General features: G+C 33.0%; 1 protein-coding gene across 1 annotated transcript; it reads right to left on the bottom strand.

The window, feature by feature from the left end:
* Nucleotides 1–9,632: 9,632 nt before the first annotated feature.
* LOC131639443 (rust resistance kinase Lr10-like) lies at nucleotides 9,633–13,275 on the bottom strand. The gene is made up of 2 exons (XM_058909939.1): nucleotides 12,366–13,275; nucleotides 9,633–11,687 (listed from the first exon to the last, which is right to left on the bottom strand). Exons 1-2 carry the CDS (start codon nucleotides 13,060–13,062, stop codon nucleotides 10,576–10,578), a joined length of 1,809 nt encoding a protein of 602 aa, XP_058765922.1. The 5' UTR covers nucleotides 13,063–13,275; the 3' UTR covers nucleotides 9,633–10,575.

The following is a 13,275-nucleotide window of genomic DNA, read 5'->3' as shown; positions in this document are numbered from 1 at the left end:
TCCAAACATAAATAGAATTAAAACCTAAAACCGACACAAAGGGGTTCGTGTATCCCCGCCCCGCTACCATCCATTTAGTGATATCATTTTTTTAATAGAAATATTTGTTTTTTTTAAAATTAAATTACTTTATAAATAATAAAATGAAACCATTTCAAAAAAATCATACATACATTTCAAATATTTTAAATAGTAAATACAAATCAAAATATCAAAATTTTGGCTACGTATTTAATATTCTAATTTATAAAAAATATATAATAATATACACAATGAAATAAACAGGGCGGATTCGGGGTGGGTACTAGTGTCTCCATTACCTGACCCGTCTCCATATTTTGTAATCGGGGAAAACCCAAACTCGAACCCAAAGCCAGTCAAAGCGGGTTTTCCCCGTCAACTTCAGGGCAAGTTCGGGTGGGTACGGATTTTGTTGTCATGCCTAACCACGATACGACAGTTATTATCGTAAGTGCAAATATAAGCTTAAATCATAAATTTTAACTGTATCATATCTAAAGAGATACATAAAAAAACAACCTTTAAATGAAACCAACGCAGAAGAAATAACATGGTTTTTATACCTAATGGGGTGATTAAACTTTCAGTTTATTCCAAACTTACAACTCCTAGTCTTCATATAAAATGAACAATCTTTGTAACACCCCAATTCTACCCGATAAATTATTCGATAATTATAATGAAAAATTAGAGGTATTCAAAAAATTTCTCAACAATTGAGATGTCACATTTCGTCATTTAAATCATTTTCGGTGTTCATGCCTTCATTACAGATACATAGCACATATAATTAAAACGAACAATTATAACATTTAATTTAATCCTCGAAATCACTTCATTAAACAAAATTATTTAATCTCGCAGCGGATTCACAAAACTTCACAATTTTCAATTTAATCATAACATCTTCGCAATATAGCTTTAGGCTACAATTCAACAATAAAACATCACTAAAAATTTAGCAAGTAACAAATAATTAAAACACGCATTTATTCCCCCGAGTGCTACGCATCAGAGCGACCACCGACTCAACTCACAACGTCTAAATCTTCATCAAGCTATCACCTGCACGTTACCAGTATAAAGGTAACGGCGAAACAAAAGAAAAAGGTGAGATATCAAACAATATAAACAGGGCGATGATAAACAGTGTATTCAGGTTCAAGTTATAATAATTATCGCCTTGCGGTATAATCGTTACCGTCTAGTTTACTTCACTGTTTCAATCAACAACACAAATCACAATATCTCACATAAGATCATATTCAAAGTTCCCAACAAGTCACATAAATTCACACATCAAACCACATAACATCATAATCACACAAATGAAATGCGACTCTAACAAATGCACATGCATGTGGTACCCAGGGCTTCAGCCCTCATCGCCAATTGCCAGATAATAGAGGCATCAAAACAGGCATAAGCCTTCGTCACTGTTTGCCAATCCAGGCTGTCGCTAAAACATGCAAATCATGAGACACTGATGAAATGCAACAAATCACAAACACGTCGCCAAACATCGTCACAAAGGCATTCGCCTACATCGCCAAAATATATCAATAATTATTGATAAACAATCGTCACCTTAAATCATGCACTTCGCAATAATTCACAAAAACTCATCGCAATATCGTAATATATCACACAACAAATCAACAACAATAATTCATCAAAGATAATTCACACAAACATCGCAATACTTCACAACATTCACAAAAGAAAACACGTCGCACCACAAAACAACGGCTAACAGACTAATTTCGGACACCCCGAATATTATCCTAACCGCTATTTATTTTTCTGTCTAATTTCTGGACACCCCGAATATTATCCTAACCGCTATTTATTTTTCCGTCTAATATTTTTTTATTGATCTGCTAATGGTATACCTTTGGAATGCGGTCCTGTTAATTTAAATTTACTATGCTAAACTGTTATACCGACAGGTGCAAACCTGTTACCAAATTATGCTTCTAATTAACTCTACCATGTATGTACGTATATATTGGTTCTGCAATTAGTAATTACCTCTACCATAAACAATTTTACAATATAGCCACATTAAGTCATTTGGTTTACTGTCAGAATAGGATTATCTATGTGAGTATTTTGTTTCCTAGGAAATCTACTTCTTCCTTTATAAAACAATATTCTAAAGTATAGTTTATTAAGACTTCATAGTGATAACCATGTACCAATAAGGGTAAGATGTTCACTGACAGCATGACATCACTTTATATATGGACAAGAAATATGTCTTAACATAACCTTCATATAATAATTAACAATACTCTATTTTCAACAAGTATACACACCTATTAAGCCCCCCTCACTTACTGTATCCACCGTCCCGCAAAAGGGGACTCTCCATTGCACAAGGGCGCCCGCCCCAGGTTTGTGTGGGCCGTCCCACTCTCTTTTCAATGCAAGGACGTCCGTCCCTTCTATTAAAGGCCCCGTCCCCTCAGATTTTTCTTTCGGTTCAGTATTAATCAACAATTCTAATCTCAGAAAAATTAATGGTCACAACATTACTAATTCATTCATAGCACAGACAATTATTCATCGATTAGATTTTCAATTTCATCTAATTTCTCAAACAACATGGGCAACTCAAATACCACACAGCAACAGGTTCCACATACGATTTTCAGATAAATTCACACAGCAACATCACAAACACCAAAAATTATACCAATACACAGAGATAATATTAATTCCCTAAACCCCACATACGATCCATCATATCCCCGTTTATAGAGCAAGAACCCCACCCTTACCTTATATTCGGAGTCCGCTCTACAATTCCGGTCGAATCCAAGCTTTCCAGCTTCGCGTAATTCATTCGTTTTTCTCTTCACGGCATGATTCTTGTATCTCTTTTCTTTTCCAATTTTCCTCTTCTCTATGCCGTCCTTCTTTTTTCCCAAATGTTATGTTACCGAGTTTCTAAAAACCTAGGTGTATCCTCACTTCTCAATTCTTCCAATTTGGGCCAAAACCAAATTACACATACAACATAACACTCAGCCCATCTAATTTATTTTATTAAAACTCTCAATTTACTCGTTAACTCTTATTTTACGATCTAATTTTATTTGCTCTGAAAATTCCCAAAATAATACCCGACACTCTAATAATATTTTTAATACTAAAAATATTAAAAATCTCAATTAGTTATCGATCCGCTATCCCGCACTAATACCCACTAAAGCATCCCAAAATACGAAAATTCCACTAAACATTCCAAACGTCTAAATTAAGCGAATAATCAAATTTTCGGGCGTTACAATCTTCAGCTTCAAGCCTCAAAGGAAACTAATGATTCCTATCACTAATGTTATGGAATCCACCATTAATCCAATTGTCCTCTCCTTTCAGCTTCTTCACAGTTCACACACACAAAATCAAATATTTTTCTCCTCTCAGCTTCTTCACAGTTCACACACAAAATCAAATATTTTCTCCTCTCAACTTCTTCACAGTTCACACACACAAAATCAAATATTTTTAAATCTGAAACTTTTAACGGGTAAAAATGCAATCCTCCTGAAAAAATCAAACATTTTCAAATCTGAAAAATTTTAAAAGCTCAAAAAGCGAAACTTTTAAAAGCTCGAAAAATAATCAATGATGTGGAACCTGAGAAAATCAATAATATGTTAAAAAGACATTATACAGAGGGTTGAAACACATCCATTACTAATGGATTTGGATTCCCTCTATTCATTTACCCATAACAATATAATCAAAAGTGAATAATAGCAAATTTACCTTTTAAACTTCTGCTAAACTCAACCGATGCTACTGTTGATATCCTTACCGAAGTCAAATTTTTAAGACATGATTCCTGCAATCGACGTTAACATTAAGAAAATCAATATCTGGTAACATCTATATTTTAATCAAATTAGAACAGATTTGAAACTCAATTTCTCAAATAACATATAAAAGAATTTAAATGGAAAATCTGGGTTTATACCATAAACTAAAAAAAGGATTGTATAAAAGAAGTTATTTCTGAATTATATACGTTTTAATCAAAATAGAAAACATTTGAAACTCAGTTTCTCAAATAACATAACTTCAGATGTCGGGAATCTGGGTTTATAGCATCAACGAAGAAACATACAACAAAACTGGAAAATATTTATCAAATAACATAAATTCAAATTCGGGAAATCAGTTTAATACTCTTTCATTGCTACTCAGATGTAAATAACAAACAAAAATCATAAATAACACTAACATACACCAACATCAAAAACAACAACAAAAAAAGAAATGAACCATGAAAACTTAGATGAAGAATCATGGTACCTTTTGCTCTACTGATATCCTGAATTGTGTTGTTGGATATACACTCCATATGGTTGATACTTATATTGGATGATTTAAATTGTTTGCATTGGTAACCAAAGTGGCTTTACGTTTTCCATTGTGCAAGAATGCATGCATTTCACTTTGAAAAATGGAAAGGCAGCAAATGGATCATTTACCTTGACAAAAGCGTGTAAATTGGTCTTACAATGCATAGTTAAAATCTGAATTTAATTGTGTTACACATAATATTAATTAGACAACAACTAATAATGATTACACTTGCAAATTGACAGATTAGCCCATGAAAAACTTCTTCTAATTAAATTTCAAAAGGGACATGGAAGGAAATTTGGTATGTATTAACTTTTTTATTATTATAGTAGATACACAGCCAATGTAAAAAAAAATTTACACTGTCAATGAATCATAACCGTTAAAATTTTGTAGATGTTTGACATTTTCTTTAATTATATATAAAATATTACTTGTGAATGGTTGTGATGTGCTGATTGTATAAAATATTTTACACGGAAAGTACATAACAATTATTCTATTATTATTATAAAATATTTATTATTTTTACACAAATCACAATCATTTATAAGTCATATTTTAGGTGTGATTAAAGAAAAAGACAATAAAAATGTATTGGTTATGATTAATTGAAAATGTACAAATTATTTATCCGTTAATACAATATTAATTAAATTCTTAAACAATTACACGTCTCTTTTTTATAATTAACATAATAGACACTTTAAACATTCACAAACCTTTGAATTCAATGGTGTGGCATAGTCCCATTGCTTCTCACGATTTATTTACATTAATCCATTTCTTTCTCATTAAGTGTACTTCATTCATCAAAATACATGGAAATGGTTTTCCCTCCTACCCAAAAACATAGAAGAATAGGAATACACCACATTAACATTGTTCAAGCTTCATCATATTCCATAACCACACTCGCCAAGTAAGTCAAATTTATTCTTAATTTATGTACTGTAAGCTTAAATATTCATCTCTTAACTTTATTTTATTTGTACTTCTTTCATTTTGTCATTGTTCTTGGGGTTAGACTTAGGTTTTATATGTGTTGGATATGTAAATGCTTTGTTAAATTTGAACTAGGTTAACAACGGTTCAAAATGCCATGGTTTTCCTTATTAAGTTATGTTTGTTTGGTGGTATTTTTTTGCATTTTTTTTAGTGAGTTTGTCTTCTGCAACTACTTTCAAATATTATTGTAGTTAAGTAATGTGACGACATGACGAAATACATGAAAGACTTATTAAAAGGTTTTTTTTTAATCAAGTTGATATTAATAAGAGAATTAAGGATTCTCAAAACCTAAATACACAACAAAACAGGGAAAATTCTGACAAAAGGATCTTTGTTAAATTCTAAAAGCTACAAATGGGATAAGTAATTTCTTCAATTAAAGCCCACTTCCAAACCAAAGATCTGATACTCCAAACCGTATTATCCACATTCCAAACTTCGTTCCGGAAACAAATCTCATTCCTAGAAAGACAAATAGTCCACAAAATGGCTAACCACACAACTCCTAATTTCCTTCTTTAACTTTCTTTTTTTTACAAAAGAAAAACCAATCCATGAAACAATATAAACAATCTTCCTCCAATCCCCTTACCAGTTTCCCGATCTTAATAGCAACCTCACTCCAAACAACCTTCACCGTATTGCAATTGAAAAAAGAGTGATTTTGACTTTCCAGAACAATACCACAAAAAACACACTTTCCATTATATAAAGACAAAGTTATGCATCTATACAAAAGTAAATCCTTAGTCGAAAGTCTATTCACAAGAAATCTCCATCCAAACACCTTAATTTTGAAAGGTACTTCCACTTTCCACACCAAGCCTAAAGCAACATCATTCCTATTAAAGGGACCAAACAGAATTCGCGAACCGACATAATAGTCGTAACAAGAAGCAACAGAAAAACCACCATCCAAAGCAATGCTCCAAGACGCTTCATCCCCCCATTAAGGTAAACCTCACGGCTAAGAAGAGAATCCCGAAAGGAGGAATGAACCTACACTAAGCATGGATCGCTCACATCCAACAAGCTAATTCCATAATTCTCCCATTTCCACACGCCATTCTCCTACCCTTCATTCCTGCTACCGCGACCTTTTTCAAACTAGAGACCGCATATGAATCCGGAAATTCCTCCTTCAAACAAAAAATATCCATCCACCTAGCTTCCTAAAAAGGGGTAGTATATCCATTTCCAATATTAAATCGACAATGAGCCACCATAGGATCACCAACCAAAGATTTTCGGATAGAAATTGAGTCCTTCCACCAAAACGAAGAAGAAGAATGAGTAGAGGTGATAGGAAACATACCTCCACAAAAAGTCTTCATGGATAAGTCACTGTTTCGAGATTTCAACAAATTGTACCAAAGAGAGTCACTTCCTTTAATAATTCTCCATCTCCATTTATTAAGAAGCACTAAATTGAAATTCGCAATGTTTTTGATTCCAAGCCCCCCTTTTTCAACCGGAAGACACATTGTTCCAACTCACCCAATGAATCCTCCTCTTATCCTCCACACCTCCTCCCCACAAGAAATTACTTTGAATTCTTGAAAGTTCCTTGACAACCATAATCGGCATCTTATAAAAAGACATGGTGAAAATAGTGAGCAAACTAAGGACAAATTTCAAGAGAGTGATCCTACCACCCATACTAAGAAAACGGTTTTTCCAACCCGAAAGATACTTCTTCATTTTAGTCAAAAGAAGGAGCCAAGACTAACACTTCATCGGATTACACCCGATAGTGATCCCAAAAAAAGAGAATATACAATCCTCCACCTTGTAAGAAAGAACAAAAGAAGCCGCATCTAAGAAATTACTATTAACATTAATACCAATCAATTTACTCTTATGATAGTTAATGCCAAGACCCGAAACAAGCTCAAACGCTCTTAACACCGCCTTAATAGCCCACGCATGCCTCCAAGATCTTTCCCCAACTAATAAATTATCATCCGCAAATTAAAGAATATTGACGACACAACTCCCATTAATCTCGAAACCTCTAAAATCCCCATTCTCCAAGAATTTCCTCACTAGGCCCGCAATAACGGGTCCAAAAAATTTTGTAGTGGGGTAAAATAAATAGTCTATACATATTTATAAAATAATATTTAAAACTTTATAAAATTTACAATTTTACGAATATATTTATTTTTAAATAGCCAATATTATGTAGGAAAGTTTTTCTTTTTAAAATAGCCAATATTTGTGGAGGGCTTGAGCCCCCTTATCTATATTAGGATGACAAAATAGATTAGCCTCGTCAGACGTGTCCGTTTTGTCCGCACATTTTTACGGGGCGGGTCAAGGTTTTAGTCTTGCACCTTCTATTATGTCTATTCTACTCTGTCCTATGTTTTTGTGGGTTTTTGCAGGAGCGGACTTTAACAAGAAACTTTACAAATTTTAAACTTAAAAGATGTAATGCTCGCGGGCCCATCCTGCCCTGCACTGATTTTTTTACGGGACAAGACAAGGTTTTAGTCTGCACCCTTTAATATGGCCACTCTGTCTCTGGTCGGGTTGGTGTTTTTGGTAATATTAAGAGATGTAAAACTATGGATAGTCTTATTGAGATACAAGTCATATTACTAACACAAATGATGAAAGTTGTATTATGAAAGTCATATTTCTAATGTTTTATTGAGATGCAAGTCTCATCTGTTCATTATCAATGTTTCATTCAAAATGTTGTTTTAAGTTTATTAAAGAGAATGAAATATGACGAATTTTATCTGAACTTCTTTAAAAATATTATTAACATATTTTCTCAGTTCTCCTCAAAATTCATGGAATCAATTGAGTGAAGAAAATGGTGTATTCAACCTTTTAGAAGTTTAGAAATAGTTGTTTCTTATATAAAACTTTTATTGTTGACATTTTAAATGACATTTGTAAGCATGACTTACCATGAAATATAACATTTAGCAAAATAAAAAGAGAATCTAAAACTTGAAAACCTATACTGTATTTAGAAGAATGATTCCTCTCAAACACTATTTTTAGTCGATAGATATCGAAATCTTTCTCGAGATGCACGAGTTTTTAATTAGTTTTTATTAAAATAAATTATTATAAAAAATAACATGATATTTAATGATTGAATGATGGTAGGGATGATAATGGACAGAGTGTAAACATGGAGTTATAATACCGTCTTCATATCCGCGATTTAAAAAAAAAACCTTCATACCAAAGCTCATATCTGCATGAGCAACAACGTTTATACTTGTATCCGTATCTTTGATACCTAAGTATCCAAACTCATATCCTTTTATATGCATTTTTAATAAAAAATAATATATCAATTATAATTTATTATGTAATTTTAAATTTTTAACAACACTAAAAAAATTCAAAGATAATATTGTCGAATTAAGAAATAAACAAAAGTTATATTAAAATGCTTATAAGTTTAATAGTGATTTGTTAACAAAATTGATAAATTAACATGTATACGTAATAATAAAAATATAATATTTAAAAATATATATTGTGTGAGTATGGGGCGGAGTTGTTATTAAGATACTCGTACCCGCACTCATACTCGTATATCTTTGTGAGTAATTATTTATGCTCATATTCGTATCTATTCTGAGTAATATCGAATTTTAACTATTTTGAGTAATATATTCATTGTTCTGAGTAATATTTATACTATTTTGAGTAGTCTGTATATTATTTTGAGTAATAAATATAATACTTTGAGTAATATAAACAATATTTGAATATTTATGCACCGTGCATAAGAATATACCTTATGCACATCAACACATCCCGGGACGGGTGATTATATATATCTAACCAAATTTTAAGAAAACTAGTGCTCACCATAATTGGATAGGTATATATTTAATCAAATTTCAAGAAGACTGGTGTTCACCTTAATATTTATCTTAATATTTTAATAGTAAAGTTTATTTTTAATCTTTTAACACGTAGTTATTAAAATGTTTGCTAGCATATTTTATCGAATATTTTTAGATGTGATTTGTATTATTTTTCAATAAAAATATGATAAGTGTATAATTTTCTCTTATACATATGTAATTTTCTATTATTTTTACTCCTTAAATAATGTTAAAATACAATTGTCATATTTTCATTAACAAATAACATAAATCACCCATAAAAAGTTGTAGGTAAGTTTTCTTCTATTTTTTTATTATTATTGCAGTTTTTCTGGCAACTTATACCAACTAGATGAAATGAATATAGAAGAAATATTTGTCTCAAAAGTCACGGGTCAACTTTGTGATAGCATAATGTTAACTTGTACTTAGCTAACAAGACCCTCTCTCACATAGTTAAAAGCAATTTTTAACGAAACACAGGATAAACAGAAATTGATTGGAAGTACTCCGAATTAAACCGACTAAACAATTGTTGGCTACATTTTATTTATCAAACTTAGATTAGTATGACCCATTTCCATTTTGAACTTAAAACAATTATAAAAACCATTTTATATGATTTTGTGTATTCTTGTTTTTTTGCTTGAATTGGTTTTATTTTTAAAATAAATTCTAATTTAGTAAATTTAAGATTCAGATCAAGTCACACTTAGGGGTGCGCATATTTTTGGTCAAATTGTCTAATGGCAGGTGAATAAGTGGGGATATTAGAAGTTCGGATCTGCGTCCCTATAACTGATGTCTCTGCATAGCTATCAACTGAGTTGACTTAAATTGATGTCTCTACATAGCTACCAACTGAGTTGACTTAACATAACACTTAGAGCTGCACGTATGTGATTTGAATCGACTTTATTGTTAAAATTGAACTAATTATTCATTGGACAACTGATCTTGACAAACACAGATTATGTTAGCAGAACTTTGTTGCTGTTTTTGAAGTGTTTGAAAGATTTTGGTTTGAAACTATGAGTGGCTTAGATCATGATCTTCTTTGACTTACCCTAAAGCTTACAAAATGAACTCTATATTTGGAAAAATGTTTATCATCAGGAAAACCTAAGCTCATTGTTGCAAAGGCTATGAATACAAGTCCTGAACAAATAGCTGTCATAGCAGAACTCAAATAAATCAATTATGGCGGATAATTAATGTAACAAATATAACAGAATGCTGTACAAATCGTTGCAACCAAAAAACTGTACAGTAGAGTATATATCATATTTGGTAAACCTGAAAGTTACTCTGTTTCAGGAATAACTTCTAACTCAAAACTCGGATGTCGGGTTGGAATAACCGCGTTTGTTCTATTGACATCAACAGAGTCAAAAGGAGTAGGGGGTGCCATTAATTTTTCTCCTTTCCCTTCAAGCATTTGTACCACAGTTTTCATAGACGGACGATCCACCGGATTCCACTGAATACACCAAAGTCCCACAAGCGCAAGTTTCTTTGCAATTCTAACATCTCCCTCATCCTCGATATTAACTTGCACATCTTTCCCTTCAACCAGATTATGGATCCATTCCGGATACAAAACTTGGAATGTTTCCTCTGCCGACAGGTTAGTATTCTTTCTTCCACCAACCATCTCCAGCAACAACATTCCATAGCTATAAATGTCAGACTTATAAGACACGTTTCCAAAGTTTCTTGAGAAAACTTCAGGTGCAATGTAGCCCAAAGTTCCTCTAGCCGCGGTCATAGACACAGTGCTTTGATTTTTCGGACACAATTTCGCAAGTCCAAAATCAGTAATTTTGGGACTCAGATTATCATCTATTAATACATTGTGTGGATTGATATCAAAGTGAAGTATTCTCTGATCACAACCAATATGAAGATACTCAATCCCTCTTGCAACACCAAGAGCAATTTGTTGCAACTTTTCCCAACCAAGAAAAACATCCTTGTTCTCCGGCGGCGCCAAGAAATTTTGCAACGACCCATTTGGAAAGAAATCGTAGACAAGCGCACGGTGGAACCCGTCAGCGCAAAATCCAAGCAAACGAACAACATTGATATGATGAATTTTTCCCATGGTTCCAACTTCATTAATGAAATCTTTTCCATCTCCTTGTGTTTCATTGAGTACCTTCACAGCAACCAAAATTTCTTGGGAGAGCATGCCTTTAAACACAGCTCCATGAGCTCCTTCTCCTAAACTCTCCTTAAAACCATTTGTAATTCTCTTAATATCAGCATAAGTGAATCTTGTAGGTCTCATTGCTCTATAATTCTCTAAGAACTTCTCTATCCTTGCTATGTCATCTCCTTTCATCTTAAAATAGCGATATATATGAAGCAAACCTTTTGCCAATAGCAGCAAAATCATGGAGCCAACTATAACCCCTGTTCATGAAAATCATGTCACACACATAACATATTATTATCAAATATCAACTATAACCTCAGTTCATCATAATTGTGTGACATATATAACTCAAAATTACTTTTCTTATCCTAATTTAAAGTTAGTCCTTTTATCATATTGTTCTGGGCGGTTAGCAATAGCAAGGCTCAAAGTGAAAGGTCCAAGAGCGTCATCGAGTGGTAAAGCGCGGATTGGGTGATCCCTCATTCATCCAAGAACATGCAATTCCGCTACCAAACACGTCTATCACCGTCTGATTAGATCTAACGGCTATCCGCATAGCTCACCTAACCTCACGCGGACGGTTTTAACAGCATCATTTCAAGTATTTAAATCCATTCTCATCCTCACATTACTCCTTAATCTCTCACTGACTTCGATGTTGGATCAGCCCCCTCTCCGCCGCATCGGAAGCACAACTCCATCGCATCGGAATCACAACTCCATCATAACAAGGCATTACCTCATCATTTCTAGTTTTGAACCGAATACGTATCTTGGTATTCTAAAACTTATATTTGAAGCAACATATGTTCTAAAACATTAAAACAATCATCTAACAAATAAATGTTTCTTTCATAAAAAAAATAGCATATGACAGATAACCGATAAATTAGCTGAGACGCATGAGAAATTGATGAAAGAATGTTGCATACCAGCAGTAATTAGAAGAACAGTAGATCTAGCAATCCCATTTGATGGACAAACAAAGCATTCAACTTCACCACTTCTACTACCATTCTTCCATCTACATTTCTTCCCTTGAACTTCACAAAAACTACAATTAGGTTTAGACCACTCCAAAATCAAACTCTCTGTAACATCATCATCATCCCATTCCTCAATCATCCAACCCACATTCAATACATCACTCACTTTTCTACAAGAAACTAATTCAGGATCAACAAAATCCGCACCAGAATCACGTTGCTTAATCAAACATCCATTTCTCGAATCGCAACGAAAGAATGAAACGTTCCGCTGTATATTAAACTCATGGAAGTGAAACTGGAAAGGCGAAACGGATGAGTTTCCTAGTTTGAATAACTGACTTGAAAGACAGTTATTTGGGTCGTAGATTTGGAGTTTTTGTGTTTTGTAGTCTATGTGTTTGATGAAAAGCGTGACTGGAATTGTGGGGAATTGTAACACTGTTTGATGTTGATCTGTGCATGATAATTGGAAGGGTTGAGGGGAGTGTTTGGTGTGGTTGGTGTTGTTTTTGAGATGGAATGGGAATTGAATGTGGAGATTGCCGCATTTGTGAGTGCATTCGGTTTTTGATGTTACTGGTTTTTGTAATGTGAGAAAGATTAGAATTAGTAGAAGAGGGAATTTGTGAAAATTGTTCATTATTTTGGATGGTTGGTTTTGCAGGTTTGTGTTGTTTTTGTTGTTAGTTTGAAATGATTGTTATTTTTGTATAATAATTAATGGAAATTGCATGTGGGATAGTGGAGATGGGTAATGAGTTTGTTGAATATTGAATAGTTGATCATCATGTGGGGGAGTTGAGACTTGTAAAGTGGACTATGTATTATATTGAAGAAGAAAGCCACCATAGTC

Source organism: Vicia villosa, unplaced genomic scaffold, assembly GCF_029867415.1.
Source record: "Vicia villosa cultivar HV-30 ecotype Madison, WI unplaced genomic scaffold, Vvil1.0 ctg.002637F_1_1, whole genome shotgun sequence".
Lineage (NCBI taxonomy): Eukaryota > Viridiplantae > Streptophyta > Magnoliopsida > Fabales > Fabaceae > Vicia > Vicia villosa.
Note: the sequence above shows the minus strand (reverse complement) of the source record. Positions and strands in the feature narration are given on the sequence as shown.

Excerpts from the sequence above, each read along its gene's own strand:
- LOC131639443 (XM_058909939.1), bottom strand. The coding sequence starts at position 13,062 with ATGAACAATTTTCACAAATTCCCTCTTCTACTAATTCTAATCTTTCTC. Across the intron at positions 11,688-12,365 it reads TGTTCTTCTAATTACTGCTG|GGGTTATAGTTGGCTCCATG; the intron begins GTATGCAACATT and ends TTTCATGAACAG.